General features: G+C 51.2%; 1 protein-coding gene across 7 annotated transcripts in view; it reads left to right on the forward strand.

The window, feature by feature from the left end:
* Positions 1-11,056: 11,056 nt before the first annotated feature.
* ATP2A3 (ATPase sarcoplasmic/endoplasmic reticulum Ca2+ transporting 3) overlaps positions 11,057-19,160 on the forward strand; it is a 39,656-nt gene continuing 31,552 nt past the window's right edge. For 5 of the 7 annotated variants that reach the window (XM_045085448.1, XM_013050708.2, XM_013050709.2 and 2 more), the window contains exon 1: positions 11,057-11,182. In XM_045085448.1, the coding sequence (XP_044941383.1) occupies positions 11,065-11,182 (118 nt within the window). In that variant the 5' untranslated portion in view covers positions 11,057-11,064. The remainder of the gene's footprint in view (positions 11,183-19,160) is intronic. The other 2 variants (XM_045085451.1, XM_045085454.1) reach the window with 1 other exon arrangement.

Here is a 19,160-nt window from a genome sequence, read left to right on the forward strand (position 1 = left end):
AGCTGTTCCATCCACCTGGAATAACAGGCTCCTCCAGCAGTTCTGTTACAAACACAATGCCACCATTCCAAAGTCAGAGTATAAGGCAAAAACCAAAGATGAGTGAAATTAACCTTTGAAACCCTCCTAGAAGGGGCGGGGAGCCAGAAGCCATCCCCTACTGGTGATTTGGGCTTTCCTGCCAGGCCTGGAACAGCCTTGGTTTCTCCAGTAGTTCCACAACCAAGGCCATCTTCATACCCTGAGGTCCTGAGAGTTGCTTAGGGGACAGTAAGAGTCTTACCCGCACCAGTTATATCCTTCTTCCCTCTTTCCCTCTTCATTTTCCGAGCACATGTAAATGAATGAGGAAGATGCTATGACTTCTCTGTAAAGCTACAGACAGCATTTATTGAATGCTTACACGTGCTGAGCTTGATGCTAAGAGGCTGTACCAAAAGGTGCATTCAGCTGAAAGTAGCAGATGCCAAAAGTCCCAATTGCTTTGAATAAAACCTTTTAAAATTATGTCTCAAAACAGAAAGTTGGGTAGGTCATCTCAGGCTGTTCCGTAGCTCACCATTGCCTCTCTGAAATCTCCTTCCACTCAGCCATCATCAGTATGTGGGCTTCACATCCTCAAGGTGGATGCCTGATGGCCATGGATGCTGCAGCTCCGAGCAGCATAACTTCACAGGTGGGAAGCAGGGCAAGCAAAGATTTCATCCTCTGTATTTTTTTAAAGAAGCCCCCTGCAGACTCTGCCTTATACTTCATTGGCCATAAATAGGTCACATAGCTATCCTCAGCTGCCAGGGCACTGGGAAAACCAGTATCTGGCAAGAACATCGCAGTGATTGTCATAAAGCATTCATGATCCATGCACTAAACTGGGTCACTTTGTTGCCTGGACCAAAGTCAGGGCTCTGCTGGCAAAAAGGGGACACCTTTGTGGGGTAGCTAATACTGCCATGTGTTTTCTCAGTAAAACTCACAGTAGTCCACTGTGGTGGGATCTTTTTTATTTTATTTTATTTATTTGACACCGAGAGCGCACAAGAAGGGGGAGGCGTAGGCAGAGGGAGAGGGAGAAGCAGACTCCCTACCCAGCAGGAAGCCCGACGTGGGGCTCAGTCCCAGGACCCTGGGATCATGACTCGAGCCAAAGGCAGACACTTAACTGTCTGAGCCACCCAGGTACCCCAGGACCTTTTTAATTTATTCTTTTTTAAGATTTTATTTATTTATTTGACAGACAGAGATCACAAGTAGGCAGAGAGGCAGGCGGGGGGGGCTCCCTGCTGAGCAGAGAGCCCAATGCCAGGCTAGATCCCAGGACCTTGGGATCACAACCTGAGCTAAAGGCAGAGGCTTTAACCCACTGAGCCACCCAGGCGCGCCCCCACCCCCACCCCACAGGACCTTTTTATTTTTTATGTTTTTATTTATTTATTTTTAAACATGGAGCATACACTCTTTTTTTTTTTTTTTTCCAATTTATTTGACAGAGAGAGAGATCACAAGTAGGCAGAGAGAGAGGAGGAAGCAGGCTCCCCGCTGAGCTGAGACCCTGATGCAGGGCTCCATCCCAGGACCCCGAGATCACGACCTGAGCCGACGGCAGCAGCTTAACCACCCAGGCGCCCCACCACAGGACCTTTTTAAATTTGCATTTTACAAATGCTGAACCTGAGACTCAGGGCCATTTAGTAACTTGTCCAAGATCCCACGACTGCTAACTAGTAGGGGTTTAATTCCAGGTCTGTCTCCTGAAAGTGTACTCTTAAGCACTCCAAACCATAACCCTCTTGAGGGAAAGGACCGTGTCTTCATCTTTGTATTTCTGCAGAGTCTTGGATCTGACAGAAACTTAATCAAGTACAAAATCATTTCGTTTTGATACTTGCTGCTTTGTAATGTGTTTTAAAACCAAGAATGTAAACTTACCAATGCTACCTTTAAAAAAATACATACCTATCTCTTCTTCAGTATTGTTTTCCACTTACCCATGCTGGGTTTCTGAAGTCCTGGGAAGAATTCCAATGTAAATACCACCAGTGAAGGAAATTTGGGGGAAAGAGAGGAGGGTGAAAGACTAATTGAAACCCCAAAGAGGGTCAGTTCCTCATTAACTATGGAGCCATGGAAAATTCTTTGTTTCCGCCTGTTGGCTTCTTGCCTCCAGGATCTGGGTGGGTATTGCTTTTGGCGAGCTTCCTGGTCTGGTCACAGACAATTGGATTAGAAGGGTGTGTCTTAGGGAACAGGGCAGAACCAGTGTGGCTCTGGGTCCTTGGGAGTAAATGCAAGAAAAAGTTGGGCCCTGAGCATCTGCAGCCCGGTAGGACTAGGCTGGCCACTCCACATACATGGGCTTACTTAGCACTCATAATGACCTGCGGGATTAGGACTACTATCTCTCCCACTTTACAGCTGAGAAAGCTGGGACTCAGAGAGATGAAGTCGTTTGTCCAAGGTCACACAGTAGATCCTAGGTTAAAAACTAAATCCTATGAACTTCTCGCGTGGAAGACTTTCCTTAGTCCCGAGTAACTACTATCTCGGGCACCCTGAAGAGAGTGCTAAGGGTCTATTGGGAGCCAAGGAGGTCCCTGGCTCATCCTCAGAGCTTTCATCAGGCCATATAACTCAAGTCATACTCACCGGCAGGGGCTTTGAGTAAAAACCAGGTTAGGACCCCAGCCTTACACTGCCTAGGGACTCTAGGCAAATGATAGTACAGGGGTTAGAAGGGGCCTAATATATATCTGGGTCCTAATGGCCTGGGTTCTAACACTTGTTCTCCCAGATACCAACTGTGTGGCCCTTACCTCATTGTGCAGCTTTATAAAGAGGAATCTAAAGAATCTGCTCTAAGGGCTGCTTATAAATATTAAAGAGGGTCTTCAGCCCAGTACCCGGCACTAAGCCAGTTCTTGTTAGGTAGTTATTTTATACCTCCAGTACAGATAGTGCTGTGAAGTACTCAGTACAAAGGCCCCTTCCTAGTCCCATCTTTCCCTCTGCCTCAGCAGCTGGCTTTGTGAATGAAAGACCTAGGAAGGCCTGGACGAATCTGGATACACAAATGAGGGGGGATGTGACTTCTAGGAATTAAAGGCAAATGGAACTCCGCTTGCAAATTTAGACATTTTCATGGAGTATGGTTGTTGGAGGGTTGTTGGAGGCCAAGAGATGGAACCCACCTGAAGCTCCCCCCCCATGCTCCCACTTTCACCATCCAGAGAGCTAGCCCTAGGTCAGTGAGTGTACCTAGCATATCCAACAACTCTGGGAGTTACCACACTCACCTGTCGCACAGATTCCCTTGGTCTGCTGGGCTTGAGCTAGGTCTACCATAAGTCATGGCCTCAGGCAGGGAGCCCTGAGAAGTAGAGGACATGCCAAGGTCACCCATAGGGCTGGCAACAGGGCAGCGAGCCTTGCCTGTGTGTCTCCCCAGAGGCTGGCCACAGCCCAGGTGTCAGGTGTCTTGGGCACAGTGCCTGAGAGTGCCACACTGGGGATCTGGGTGCCTTTGCCAATTTCCCTAACCTTTCTGGGTTGTGAGCCCCACCTGGGGACCTGGAAGGGACCCAGAGTACTTGGGCTGACTTGGCAAGATTCAATGCCTAGGCTCTGGGCCACAATGACAGGATATCCCCAGAGAGTTGGGCTGGCTGCCACACAGGGAACACTGGGTGGAGACCTGGCGCTGCTGATGAAAGGCCCAAAACACACAGAGGAGGGATAGTGGGGACAGCTGGGCCCTGAGGGGGTAAGAACAGGCCAGGATTGCCACTGAAACTCCAGCTATAGGCAGTGAGGGGCCCACAACTAGAGACCTGAGTTTCTCCGCTCTCTGCCTGCAGTCTGGAAACCAACGGCAGAAGCCAGGCTCCTGCCACTTTGTCCTGATTTTGGTCCTGGGTAGACAGTGTCAGCAAGTTCCCACTAGGTTTCCTTTGAGTTCCAGATATCATCTGTCCCGCTCCCACTGAACCGAAGGCCCTGGGTCTAGAGGGAAAGGGGCTTCCTCAGACTCTTATGACTAAGGTGATGCCCAGGAGGGCCCAGACTTGCCTGAGTACTTGCCAACCCCCCACAGCCCAGCCCCAGGCCTGGGGATGCCATCTGGGCAAGGTTACACCAGCAGCTCCTGCTCTCTGCACGCAGGTAGCAAGATGATCTCCAGACTGAGGAACTGATCAAGACAAGCCTTGCCCTCAGGTGCCCTTGGGCTAAAGCCCTTTCTCCGTACCAGGGAGCAAGTCTCAGATCCCAAATTCCTTTTGCTGTTCTTTTGTTGTGTCTCGGGCTGTCAAGCCTGATTGAATCTAATGATTTACAAGGCAAATAAGGATTTTGTGTTTTATCTTCTAACAAACTACCAGCTGAGTCTCTGCAGGCAGACTGCTCGGGCGTGGCCTAGAACAGCTCAGCCCCCTCCTTGCCAGGGAGGTCCTCTTGGGTCATTGACCAAGGTGCTGATAGGCATAACCAAAGACTACCTGACAGACTCTGCATTTGTGCCAGACTCTGGAGCAGAGAGGGAAGCATAGAGCTAGGCGGGAGCCCAACTCACTATGTGACCCTGCTGGGCCTTAAGCCCCTCTCCATATACTGGGAATGCTAATTCTGACATATCATATGGTGAGAATGTCACAGTTCATAGATATCAACATACTCATTCATTCCTTCACTTCCAGTATTTGTACCTCGTTTCTCTTATCTCTTACTGCATTTAACCAATATCTTTGGTATGCAGTACTAGAATCTTGTTCATTTAACCAATATCTTTGGTATGCAGTACTAGAATCTTGTTCATTTAACCAATATCTTTGGTACAGGGTACCTACTGAGGTACCAGACCAGGTGCTAGGCACTGAGATGCAAGGATGAGTGCTACAGACTCAGCTTAGGCCTCAAGAGATGGCCAATATAGAGGTCAACTTTCTAATGGCCTTTATGGCCTGAGTCACCGTGTAGAGACCTTGGAATGATTCGGATGCAGCTCCTGTTCTGGAAGGATACAGTTGGAGGCTGCAGATGAGAATTCAGGTAAATATGGTGGAGTGCACAAATGGGCCCCTCAGGAGTTACAAGGAGTCAAGGGGGAATTCTTGGAGAAGACAACTTTTTTTTTCTTTTAAAGATTTTATTTATGTATTTGACAGAGATCACAAGTAGGCAGAGAGGCAGGCAGAGAGAAAGAGGAGGAAGCAGGCTCCCCATGGAGCAAAAAAACCTGATGCGGGACTCAATCCCAAGATTCTGGGATCATGACCTGAGCCAAAGGCAGAGGCTTTAACCCACTGAGACACCCAGGCGCCCCAAGAAGACAAGTTTTGTTTTTTTTTTTAATTTATTCATCCATTTTAGAGACAGAAAGAGTGAGCATGAGGAGGAGGCACAGAGGGTGAGGGAGAGAGAATCTCAAGCAGACTCTGCATTGAGCACATAGCCCAACTTAGGGCTAGATTTCACAACCCTGTTGATTACCACCTGAGCCAAAACCAAGAGTTGGATGCACAACCCAGGCGCCCCCCCCCAAAGAAGGCATTTGAAGAGTGAGGAGGGTTTTAGACAGATAAAGATAAGCAGTTTACCAGAACAGGTAACAGCATGGGCAAAGGCAGGAGGGAAGAATTCTTCTTGGAGCAAGGATGGAGAAGATGATGAAAGTGATGAAAGTTTAAGGTGTTGAGGGGGCAGGAGCACAAGGTAAAGTTGGCAAGCTGAGGGATTGATCTTAATGGGGGAAGACCATAGGAAGCCATGGAAGGCACCTGAACAGGAGAGTAGTAGCATGGCTGCTTTAGGAAGAGAAATCTGGTAGAAGTAGCAAGAGGAGGAAGGCCTGGAAGGAGCAGACCCTCTCACATGATATGCTCCCCACTTCCTGAGGTCTGGGGTGTCTCTGCCCACAACTGAGAGAGAGAGAGAGGACAACTTCCTCTCCTCAGCCTGGCCGGGGAGATAAAGTGGCAAGGACAGGAAGTTGCCTTAAGGAGCTGAGGAGTGGGCAGCCTGGTCGGGAGTCCCCAACGCCACCTCCACTCTGTGCCGGGTGTTCTTGTAGAGGTAACTACAAGAGGAAGGAGGTGAGGCCCCTCAGGCCAAAATGCAATGATCTGGGTGTCCTGAGCCAGCTGAGGGCCCCTGGATACCTGCTCTGTCCTTTTGCTGACAGGGCTGCACTTCCCCAGCCCTCAAAGATCAGGTACGCTCCCATCCCAGGAAGAGGTTCTGGTGTTTTCCTGTCTCAACTCTGTCACTCAAACACCCTTCCTGACACCTCCTGGGAATCAAGGTGGGTCAGCCCAGATGCCCGCCCTCAAGAGTATCAACGTACAATGAGGGGAGGGCGGTGGGACAATAGCATGCTGTGAGCCTGATAAGGTCCCGCAGGCTACCAGAGCCCTATTGGCCTCAGGGATGAGAAGTGGCTTCCAGGCCTTAAGGACTAATAGGGATGAGCACTAAAAGATGGAGGGGGTGTTCCAAGCACAGGGGACAATGGAAGCAAAGATTCAGAGGCAAGAAACTTCCTACTGTGTGCAGTGAACTAGATGTGGCCCCCCTGCAGCAACCACGGGAGATAGGAAGTAGTGAGGATGAATGGTGGATTGAGGAATCTGGACACCCTCTGAGGGGCAGGGCTGAAGGGATCTGAGAGGGCCGAGGTCCCCATCTTAGAGAACAGGGAGAGGCTGAGGGCACAGCTTACATAAGTGACTCCAGGCCAGCACAGGCCAGGAGGACTGGTAGGGGGTGTATCCGGGGCTTATATGGGGACCCCAAGCCCAAAATATAAAATAAAATAACGGGATATGTAGCACACAGGAATATTTCCCAGTCTGAACACTTGGGAGACAGTCTTCCCTGCCATTCCAGAGGGGGGGCTTGTCCAAGTGGATGAGGGTAAGAGGTTAAGACAGTGGACTTGGAATCAGTGCTCAGTAGCAGGGTGTCAGAGAGCAGGAACACCTGCCTGCTGGACCTGGATGACCCTGGGGAAGAGGAAGTGAGGTTCGGAGGACAATAGGGCTGTTTGCATTTTCAGTCAAATCCATTTACAAACCAAAGTGGGGGAATGGGACGACAGCCCCAGACTAGCTGTCTCCTCTAAGGACTGTGCTATCTCGGGCCCTCCTCCCAGAGCCAGCACTGACGTGATCGACAGGGAGACTGAGGCCCAGAGACAGCAGGCACCTCCAAGACCTCACAGCAAAACCTACTTGGCACAGTTTGTTTCCCTCCCCTGTTCCTTCAGATTTCAGCAGAAGGATCACTTCCTCTAGATCTCCCCTGAGCTCCTGTCTTCGAGAACCCCCTCCCTGACCATTTCTCAAGACTCCAGTGGCCACTCCGCAGTCTGTTTCTGTGTGTGGTCATTTGGAATTAATGACTGAGGGAGTGAGCTCAGGGAGAACGGGGACCGTCTGCTCAGGGCCTGGCACTGTCTCTGATACATGCTGGTTCCTTGATAAATATTTTAGAAGGGAGGTAGGGAGGGAGAGCGGATCTCTTCCTTCACTCAGAGCCAGTCAAAACTGCGCAGGGAGATGTAAATACACAGGGCTAGGGCAGCCAAGAAAATGAGTTCCCAAAGAAGAGAGAGATTTTAGGGAGAGGAGCTAGAAGAACCGTCTGGGCCAGGGGAACAACATGCACAAAGAGAAGGAGCTAGAATGTGCAAGGCCGGTTTGGGGAATTTTGAGGAGACCAGTTTACCTGGTTATGCCAAATGGTAAAGGTCTGGGATTGCTGAGTTGAAGAGTTTGGACCTTACCCTTCAGGTAATACAGAGCTGAAAAATGTTCATGAGCAGAGGGATGAAATTATGAAACCACGAGCTCAGTCAGGCAATGTTTATATGCAGAGGTAAGTCTGGGGAGGAGGAGCCCAGGGAGGAGGCTCCAGAGAGAAAGCGGGGCTTGAACTCTGGCAGTGATAATAAGGCAGGAGGCAGGGAGAATGGCACAGGCAGGAGAACACCCTTCTCCAATGGTCAAAGCCCCATTCACCCTGTGCTCTGGGAGAGGCTGGTGGGGTGTTGAGGAGCCTGGGCTCCGGAGTTAGAGTAGCCTGAGTTTGAATCCCAGCTGAGTATTCCTGGGAAAGTCACCTGGGCTCTCAGACACTCTCTTTGTCTATGAAACGAGAACAGAGTTGGCAACATAATTTTAGTGCCCAGGGCAACATGAAAATGTGGAGCCCTCGTCTAAAAAAAGAGGAGGGAAAAATGTGCAATTGAAGGTACTAAAATGCAAAGCTTTTCCTTTCTTCTGCAGTCTCTGCAGTCATTATGGGTTTTTTTTTTTTTTTAAACTTGCTCTTTAGTCTTCTAAGTGAAGAAAAATGCAAAACTTAAATTATCAGCCCGAATCCTAACATTCATCTTTATTTTGTGCAATGCCAGTTTTAAATGCAAAATTAAGAGCTTTTCACTCACACGTGCATGTACTACAATGACACCACTTGCGTTTCATAGTTTGTGTGTGCATATGTGGGCCCAGCACACCTCCAGGGAGCAACTCTGTAGTGCATGCATATATATTTAGTTTGGACCAGAGCAGTGGGAATACTGCACAACACTTACTGCTTTTATTTCCCTGGTTGATATGAACACATCCTAGCCCTGGGACTCACTCATGAATAAGGATGTACTGAAAGAAAAGGGAACTCTGGGTTACCCTTTCTTTCCCTTTTCTTCTAAGGGCATCCTTTCTAATAGAAGTGGTTGGTGAATGTTGGGAGGTAACATGAGTAAGGAAGTGTTTCTTAGGACACTACTGCCTTCTTTTTGCTTTTGAAGCACATTCTGCTTCAAAGGGAAAGTATGGCCTCGTCAGGTGGTCAGCACTCCTACTTACTCAGTCGGAGATACAACACCCTTGCTTATTTCTTTTTGAAAGATTTTATTTATTTGACAGAGAGAGATCACAAGTAGGCAGAGAGGCAGGCAGAGAGAGAGGAGGAAGCAGGCTCCCTGCTGAGCAGAGAGCCCGATGCGGGACTCGATCCCAGGACCCTGAGATCATGACCTGAGCCGAAGGCAGCGGCTTAACCCACTGAGCCACCCAGGAGCCCCACACCCTTGCTTATTTAATATTTGATTTGAGTCTCACTGAACTCCCATGAGTCCACCAGAATTCTAAGCTCGTGGAGCATCACACACTAGATTGGAATGGGACAGCATAGTCGACTTCTCTGTCTGCTCACGCGCAAGCCCGCTGACTTCACTTACAAAGCACAAGTTCAGAGATAAAATTAAGAATTTCAAGACAATGATAGCAGAGCATTAACCAAGCATCAGGCCCTGCAGGACCATACAGTCTGTATGCCCACATAGCTGGCCTGCATGGGGGTAATAATTGTGTAGTACTTATGTTAGTGTTGTTGTGAGGATTAAAGTCAAAGCTGGGCCTATCTGACTCTAGTCATAGCCCTTGGCTGCAAAAGACAAAACCTGCCCAAACTTTGACAAATAAAGGTCTGTGCAAAGTGCACACAATTGTAGCCTGTGGAATCTTAGGGAGCCAAGGGCAGAAGTACGGTGGAAGCTCTGAGGAAAGAGCTGGAACCAGATGCCAGTACTGACATTCTCAGTAGGGCAGCTAGGAGGTGGAGAGGAAAAACCTGCCCTTTGGACAGCATGCCTGTGACCATGCCACTTTGGCCACTAGCTGTTTGTCTAAGTGCAGATAAAGCATAAACTCACTGAGAGTCTCTATGCTCAAGGAGGTCTAGTGAAGATGAGATAGAGGAGGAGGACTACAGTTCTCTTCTGACAGGAAGTGATCAAATGTTAGGGGTACAGAAGGTTTGCATAGAGGTCAGCAACCAGGGGCCAGGCTGGAAGCTGGGGCCCGTGTGTGCAACTGCAGTATCTGGGAAAGCTTTCTGGCTACATACACACTATAGAGTTCACGGTCTGAACAGCTGTCTGGGTGGGCTCAATCCTGGAATCTAAGACCTTGTGTGGCCAAGGTGGAACCCAGAGGGGCAAGACAGCAGAGGCCAGCTTGGCTGGGGGGTAAAATGGCCCATGGGATGAGACTGGCTGGGTCTAAAAGGGGTGCCTGAAGTAGACTGCTCTCCTTGCTCCTCCTTTTGGTGGGGTCAGTGGTTTCTGCCTTCAACAGATGGCTTTCCTGACCCGCAGCCCTTTCTCTTGTCACCCCTAGAGCAGACACTCAGAAAGCAAAGCGCTGGAATGGGGGTTCTTCAGTCACTCCCCCTTCGCCGCTCAGGATCACTGTCTCTGGGCGCCCTGGCCAGAGGCCTCCACCTCACCCCTTCAGGCCTTTAGGGAGCCCCGTGTCCACCTACGAAGTTACATTTCCTGCTGGGGTGAGGGTATGAGTCCAAGATAACAAGACTGGTTTCCTTTCACATATACCACTTCATTGTCTGAGGTTCGGTTGCATAAGGAATAACCGTGCAGTGCAAAAAATGTGTTACAGATAAAGAAAGCACAAACTTCAAAAGAAGAATACATTAAGTAATCTCCGTAGATGCGTTTATTCACAGGCTTTTGGGTTCTCTCTAGATCCAGGGTCACCCTTGGCATAATTCCAATTTTCGGGGGGTAGAAAGCCCTTCCGTGGACACCTCTATTTTGCCACCTCTCTGGACCCAGGAAGGGGGTCCGCAGCCCGCCGCAGCTCTCCGCCCCTGGGGGCTCTCCCGACGGGGACTGACACCCCTGCAGACCACGCTCGGCGCACTCCTCGCAGGCTGCCTCAGTTCCCTCTTCCGCAGAACCCGCGAACCGCTTGGCCTCCGGGTCCAGGGGCGCTGCGGGGGCGGGGCGGCGGCGGGCTCCGAGGGCTGCCGGAAGGGGTGTGAGTGCGGGGGCGGGCTCCGCGCCGCCCCGCCCCAGGGAGGGAGCCCTGGGCGCCGCATCCTGGCGCCCGCCTCCGAAGCCGCTGCAGCCACTGCCGTCGGGGAAGGTCCCGGCGCTGACATGACATCGCGTGGCTCTCGCCCGGGCCCAAATTCCCGGCGCCCCGCGCAGTAGCCCCGCGAAGAGGCGGACTCGACGGTGCCGACCGCGAAGAAAATCAGGCGGGCGGCATGGAGGCGGCGCACCTGCTCACGGCCGCCGACGTGCTGAGGCACTTCTCGGTGACGGTCGAGAGCGGCCTGAGGCCGGAGCAGGTGTCTGACGCGCGGGAGCGCTACGGCCCCAACGGTGAGAGCGCGGGCCTGGCCGGGGAAGCTAGGGGCCGCACGCGCGGCGGTCTCAGTTTACTCTCCTACTCCGAAACCGGGGAGCGGTCCTCCCCCCCTTACAGCCTTCGGTCCCCGGAGGCTGGCAGGAAGCGAGAGCTCCGGAAACTTCTGCAGATGCCTTTGGGGCGCTCGGAGGGGCTGTGCGGCCACCTTCGCGGGAGGTTGGGCGGATTCCGGGTTTAGAGACCTGACGCCTGGCTCCCCTATCCCCAAAACCTAGGGAACCGTGCGGTCCTTCCGAGCTTCCCACATACACCCCCGACCCTATCCACTCCCTTAAGCGTGAATCCAGGACTATGCGCTGTCCGCCCTGCAGCCTGCCCTCATCATGCAGATGCACACGCGGAGATCAGCTGGCCAGGGACCAGTCAGGGACCCCGAGACCCAGCCTCCCAGCTGGCCCTGAGGGTCTCCCTGGGGGCTCAGTAAAACCTGCAGAAGGTGCAGCTTGTCAGCTGGCAGCCTTGGTGCCCCCACCCCCACCCCCAGGTCTTCCTCTTTCAGCAGCCCAAGGCGGATGTGGCTGGCGGGAGTCAGTGGGGGCTTTGAACTGCTGAGGCAGGAGACCCACCTTTTGCGGGGGTTGGAGCGAGGCGGGGGCGGGGGGCGGGCCGACTCAAGGCCTCACTCAGGGATTTGCCAGGGAATGCCTTTCCCTCTTGTGTGACCTGGAGCAACACCTGACCATCTCTGGGCTGGGAGGGAGCCTTCCCGCTATAGCTGTTTGGGTGGAAATGGCATTATTTCTTCCTCAGCTTCAAAGGAGTTTGTGATTCTCCATCTGCCAGAAGGCATAACAAATACCAAGTACTATCCAGATGGGGCCCCAGGCACATTTGGAGGCCCTGTGAAGGTGGAAAATGTGGAGATCCCCTCGTCAAGTCACTTGCCACTCTCTTCATCCACCCCCATGGCATTGGGCACAATGTTAGGGATCCAGATGAAAATGTCCCCTCCATCCCCAAAGTGCAGCCTGGACCCACTTTGTGTTAGGACTTGGGGCCTCACCCATTCAGGGATCCCAGCCAGCCAGAAGGGAGAGTGCTCGGGCCTGAGTGTCTCATGGCTCAGGGATGGCTAAAATTACTGAGAGCTGTCAGAAAGGAAGCTTTGGGTTTTGTATTGGCTTATGAAAACCACCTCTTATATAAATATTATCTTTCTGGAGCAGAAATCCTTTTCTGAAAAAATTAGTTGCTATATTTAGTTGAGCTGTGGGAGGAACTAGAGAGATAAATATTATTTAATATCCTCCATTAGTGACTTGGCAGGGAGGGTGTCATTGCTGCTAGAGGGCAAGACAGCAGGACCTGTCCCCGAACCTTGGGGTGGGGATGGGGGTTAGAGCAGCAGACCTGGGGTTCCATAGCCTCTTTTTTGCTGCTGTGGCCTCCATCTTGGGAGTCCTGAATCCCAAGGAAAACTGGAGACCCAGCCTTTGGTTCTGCCTCCAGACGCCCTGTGTAGCCCTGGGAAACATCCCTCTTCTTCCTGGCTCCCATGTGTTCATTGATCCAGCAGGGGGCTGCCTGAGAAGGGGGGAACCTCTCCTTCTTTCCTATGTTGTCTTGTGTGGGTAAGGGGATTTGGGGGTGAGCAAGCCACAGAGCATCTGTGTGAGGTGATGGATAAGGATGTTGGAGTATAGGTCCCCGAAGAGGTGGATGTGCATTCAGGGGATGGCAGGTATGCAGCCATTGGTTGGGGGCTGTTGATGGGTTCCCCTGGTTCCCTTGTGTTTTGGTAATAATAATAAAAGCTAGTGATCACTGAGCACTTACTATGTGCCAGGCACTCTTCTTAACATTTGCCTCTCTTATTTATTCCCCCAAACAACTCCATGAAAACAACTGTTGTAACTCCCCTTTTATGGAGGAGGTAACTGAGTCACCAGCATATTAGCTTGCCCAAGGTCCCACAATACTTGGTAGAACTGGTACTGGGTACCTAACCCTCTTTAGCCTCACTTTTTCTGTCTGTACAAGGGAGTCACTTGTTCCACAGGCCCTGGATCCGTGGTATTGGTGGCTGTGCTAGGAGGTGGGTTAGCTACGCAGTAGCTATGCCAGCAATGCCACCAGCCTCACAGGGCCCCAGAGATCCCTCGGATCACTGACTGGCTTCTTCCTTTGGAAGCATTTCAGGGCTCTGGAAGTCCTCAGGTGAGGAGAGGGGAGCCAGTTGCCCCTTCCTGCCTCACACTCTTACTCTGATCAGCCCCAGCTGAAGAGGAGGCATGGGGGTCCTTTCTATAGGCACCGGGGAGGTCTTTCTCTCTTGGGTGATCTGGAGTGGTATACGCATCTCTTGGGTAGGGCTGACAGAGTTTTGAACCTTAGCTCTGCCCTCTTCATAGCTGTGTCATCCTAAATAAGCCACTTCTCCTCTCTCTGTCTTGATTTCCTCATCATAGGGTTGCTTGTAAGTGCGTACACCAAGCCATGCCTCCTTGTAGCAGAAGAGTCTGGGCCAGGCTCCAGGCCAGCTGGCTGGTGGGGGTGAGCCAAACCTACAGGTGGAGGGAAACACCCCAGGGACTAGTGTCCTCCCCCACCCAGGAGTCTATGCACCTGCAAAGTCGTTAGTGCTGGAAACCACAAAGAACTCATTTGCTTAAGTCCTAGGGTTTGCAAATTCTGCTGGTGGATGGAGGAAGGGAGGCTGTAAAGCAGGGACTGGAGGTCCTGCCCTGCCACCTTCTCTTCCTCCTTCCTCAGCAGTGCGGGTGAGTTTGCCACCCAGGAGTCCCCCATATGCACAGAACACAGCCTATCTCAACCAGTGAATAGACAATGTCCTCTGGAGCCCCAACAGGGCAATGAGTAGGAGGCTCCTGGCCCAGCACCTCTTATGAGCATGCCCTGCTCTGTAGGTCCCAGAGGTGCCCACAGGACTCAGCTTCTTCCAGAGGCTTTCTACATCCTTTCAGTTTTTTTTTTTTTTAATAAAACTGTGCACAGAGTACAACATTCAGAGGGTACAGAAGACATTATAAAGTCTCCCTAGACCTGTCCCCAACCACAGTGTTCCCAGTACTTTGTGTCTCCTTTCCAAGATATTCTGTGTACATACACATCTAGATCTGTGATCTTTTCTACGCAAACAGTAATGATCGTGAGTGCTGTTTTGCCCCTGTTTTTCCGTGATAATCACTCTTGGGGTCTGCAGTCTTCTTTGCAGAGTTTCATGTGGCTGTTGTAGTATTTCTTTGCCTGGCTTTTGGAGGGCACTTGAATTGTTCATAGCCTCTCCTATGACTCGTTACAAGGCATACTCTTGTCCTCACATCACTTGTCACACACTTGTCAATATTGCCAAAGGTTAAATTCCTAGAAGTGGAATCCTTGGGTCAAAAGGCATGTGTAGTGTAAATTTGACAGCTGTTATTAAGTTGTTCTTCTTAAAATAGACATGCCTGTTTCCACACCCCTGCACAACGGCAGTGCATTACCGGACATTTTGATCCGTGCCCATCGGGTGGTAAAGAAAGGGTCTTCTCATAGTTTTACTTTGCATTTCACTGTTTACAAATGGGGTTGGGCATTTTTCCATATATTTAGGAGCTATTTGATTTCCTCGTGTCCTTGAACGGACTGCCCATCACCTTTGCTGGATATGAGCCAGAGCAAGAGGCTGAATTGTGTTGGGCTTCTCCTCCCAAGTGCACCAACACCCAGTGGTCCTGGAGAGCCCAGTGATATAGGAGTCATGCAAGATCCCAGAAGTCTGGGGTTGTTCCCCTTCTGGGGGAGGGTCCCTAACAGGAACCAGAGCCTGCTATCCTGGGCCTTACACTGCCCATCTGTGTCATGGATACATTGGCACCAGAGCTGCAGGTGGAAGGAATGGCCAGATTTAGATTACTGCCAGTGGTCCCTGGGGCTGTGACCTTATCTCCTGCCCTCAGCCCAGACCCCAGCTGGCCTCTGGAACTCAGAAAATACAGATGTGTGGCCCTTGGAAAATTGGCCAAGGGGAATGGGGCCAAGCAGGAGGACGGGGTGAGGTCTGAGTGGTCCAAATCGCTGGGTGGCCTCAGGAAGACTTGTCCCTCCTTGACCTCAGTGTCCTCCTCAGTTACAGACATGGAACCTCTAAAGAGATCTCCTGAAGACCTTTCAGGATGTGAAATGGCTCTGGGATCTGAGGGAGGTTTGTTTTGCTTGCAGGTGTTGGTCTTTCAGGCTTCCTTGTAGACTTCACGCCCACTGGCCCTCTTGGACAGTCTTAGAGCCCCCTCCCAGGAGCAGCCACCCCTCCCTTTGTACCAGGAGCTCCCTGAGGCAGGGCTGAGTCTGTCCACAGTACACAGCTGGCACACAGCTGGCACACAGATGCTAAGCAACCCCGTTGCCAGGGTTTCCTAGTGCCAGATCAGCCAGGTTGGCTGTAGATCCCTGCACTGGGACAGCTGCTTCCCAAGGCCCCCTTGAGAGCAGGACCATGTTGTCCACTCTAGGTAGGTCCTTGAGACCCAGACAGGACCAGGTGGGCTGGGTGGGGTCTGCTCAGTGAAGGCGTCTCCCTGACTCTGCAAGTGGTGATTTAATTGCTCTGTAAACCTGACCTTTGAGGACGACCTTGGTGAGCTCTTGCCTCTCCAGGCTGGAACCGACATTTAGAAGTTGAAATACCAGTTTCCAATGTTTTGAGATGAGAAGAAAGGAGTCGAGAGGGTAGATTAGGAGAGCAGGTGGTGCATGGAGCCTAGGGCAGCCTTGGCCCTGCACCCCACTTCTCCTGGGCTCCAGGCACTGGGCCCAGGGCCTTTAGCTGAACCATGGGGCAACTGAGTAAACAATTAAACAATTCTGTGAGGCTCTTTGTGGACCTAGGGATGACTCAGCCCCTCCCCACCCTGGAAGTGCTCAAGTCAGGTGCGGGTGGCCCTGATACTGATGACTGGTCAAGAAGGGCAGGGTGATAGGGAGAGGGGCTTTCCAGGAAGCCTTCCTGAGAGGCTGGGGGTTAGGGAAGGGTGCTCTGTGCAGAAGGAATGGCTTGAGCAAAATCTTGGAGCGGGAAAAAGCTCTAGCAAAACCAGGGAAGGTGGTAGCAATTCTGAGGCATTTCGCTTGGCTGGCAGACGGACATATGCCTAAGCCATAGGAGGATTCTGGATGGCCAGGTTCAGGCAGATCCAGGAAGGCCCTGAAGGTCATCCTAAGGTTGGTCTTAATTCTGCTGGCCAAGAAGAGCCATTGAGGGTCCATGAGTAGGGCACAGGCAGGGTCATTCACTCGCTCACAGATATTTTTGAGCACCTACTATATGCCAGGCACTGCTTCAGGCGTTGGAAACACTGGAAACACTGCACTTAACAAAAATCCTACTGGCATGGAGCTTCATTTTAATAACTAATATTATAGCTAATGTTTATTGAGTACTTACCATGTGCTGTGCCTGTTCTAAGAAATTTATGAATAGCATGTCGTTTAATCTTCACAGTGACTTTAAGAGGAGTTACTATTATACTTATTTTGCAGATGGGAAACTGAGGCACAGAATGGGTTAAGTAACTTTTCCATAGCCAGAGAACTTATCAAGAGTTAGAGCACGACATGAACTTAGCCCTCTGGGCCAGACTCCTCGCTCTAAACCATGAAGCTTCTCTGATCATATACTCCTTTTTGCCTCCCCAGGACCCACAGACTAACTTCAGACCCCTCCAGGCCAGCCCCACATTGGGCATATGGGGGTGTAGGCCAACTCAATCTGGCATCAGTGACCCAGAGCAGGGGTTGTCTGGCAGAGTCCACCAGGTGAGAGGGCCAGAGCTACACTATTTCAGAAGAATAATGAGGGGTTACTTCCCACCAGGCAGGCCCAGCTAGGATGGGGGGAATTTTTCCTACTGCCATCTTTTCCTGCACAGCCTGGCGAATGACATCAAGAGGCAGGCAGGGCTGGGCCATTCTCTCCATTGAAAAAGTGGGATATCTGGCACTGCTGAGGGCTCAACTCCCTCCCCAACACAGCCGGAGGATAGCAAGAGGGAAATAACATCTAACGGGGATGCCTGGGGAGAGGCTGGGAGGGTGCTCTCCATTTAATCGCTGCTAGTCTCCTGGCCCCTCCTAGTTCCTCCATGGCCCAGAGAGCCAGTCATGTGAAGGGAAAATTGGATTGTCTGGGGTCTTGGCAGGATTAGAATTTGAAGAAGACCAGGCCTGAGGAGACAGAGCCTAGTAACTCTCAAAAAACGCTCACTAAAACCACCTGTGAGGATAGCAGAGCCTTTTGGGGCAGGGCTGATTTGGCTAGTGGTTCTGGGGTCACAATGGAGGGGTGAGTTAGTCGATGGGGTGAGGGCATCCAACCTAACAATCGGGACATAGGATGCCAAGTTCTCTCTCTCAAGTAACTTTGGCCAGGGAAGGCAGTGGGATGTTGTAGGAAGGCAGAGCAGCTTAGGAGCTAATCAGGAGGTGCCAAGCAGGGGGACAAAAGCCAGACCACCTGAGTTCAGGGCTGCCACCTCCCAGCTGTATGACCACAAACTAGTCCTTCAACCTCTCTGTGCCTCAGTTGTCTGCTCTATAAAATGGGAATAATAATTGTCTCTTCCTTGTCAGGTTGTTGGGGACTCCCGTGAGAGTTAAAGCACTAGATGATGCATGGGACCTGGCACACTCAACACTAATAATTCAGCTATAGTTATTCTAGCTCTGGAGGGCCCTCGTGTATGCTTTGTGTATGATATCTCCCCATCGATCTCCGGAAATAATGGAGGTAGAGCATTTGGCACGCTGCTTAGGACATAGAAGGTGCTCAGTAAATGTGGTTTTTATTAATAATGATGATAATCCTCACAGCAGCCCTTCAGGTTTGGGCTGGGTACCCTACCTTCCATATGAGGTTCAGGACTGCACTGGGGAGCCAGCTGCTCAGGCAAGACTAGAAACGTGTACATTGTCTGTGCAGAGGTAGGCAGGGCATCTTCTGTGACCTCGTGGCTGGCTGAGCCTTCCCCAAGGGAGTGGGTAAGGGTAGAAGGGGAACCTTGTAGGTCTGGGGAGAAAGGGGTGCCAGTCAGGATCCAGGAACAAACCCCATGTCTCAATGACTTAAAACAATACAGGTCATTTCTTCCTCATACTGTATGTATATACATATCTCAGTGGCAGGTTATCTGGGGGCTTCAGGTTTCCTATACTCTGTGATTCTGGTTCACAGAGCAGACACCATCTCACAGGTTGCTGGTTACCGGGCCACAGAGGGCCAGAGAGCTCTAGATCTGCACTGTCCAATACACAGCCACTAGCCTTGGGTGGTTCTTTAAATTTAAAGGAATGAGAATTAAGTAGAATTTAAAATTTGGCTCCTCACTCACATTAACCACATTGCCAGTGCTCGGTAGGTGTGTGCAGTTAGTAGCTACCGTATGAGACAGTGCAGCTAAAGGGCACTTCCATCAGCACAGAAAGTTCTCTAGGACACTGCCTTTCTAACTCCAGAGTCTCCTGCCACCACGTTAGTGCCCCTGCCCAGAACTAACTTGCATCCTTCTTTTTGTAACTTGCACGACGTCCGCAGTCCTACTATGTGTGCACAAGGGGGAAAGAATCAGAAGTATCTGGGGAAACAAATGACCACCAAAGAGTGGCTCCTGAGTCAGATTTTGGGTCAGAATGCGGAAGGGGAGAACATGAGAGATCACCCAGACAGACAGAGGGCAGCTTGTGGGAACTCGAGCTGCTCTGTGTGCCCTGTGACATTGCTTCCCAACCCCAGGCCTTGACCCTGCCCAGAAAAAATGCCTTTATACGGTGGTCTAGGGGCTACATGCCTGACAGAGGGTAGGGGTGAGGGAGACCGCAGGAGGGATTCAGGTTAATCTTATGGATAAACTCTTCCTCTGGTCAGGAACCTTGAAGGCATTCACAGAGGTAGGGGGTTTAGAAGTCTCTCCTGGGTAGAGCGTGGCAGAAGCAGAC

The sequence above is a fragment of the Mustela putorius genome, unplaced genomic scaffold, assembly GCF_011764305.1.
Source record: "Mustela putorius furo isolate JIRA1106 unplaced genomic scaffold, ASM1176430v1.1 tig00000867_pilon_pilon_pilon, whole genome shotgun sequence".
Taxonomy (NCBI): Eukaryota; Metazoa; Chordata; class Mammalia; order Carnivora; family Mustelidae; genus Mustela; species Mustela putorius.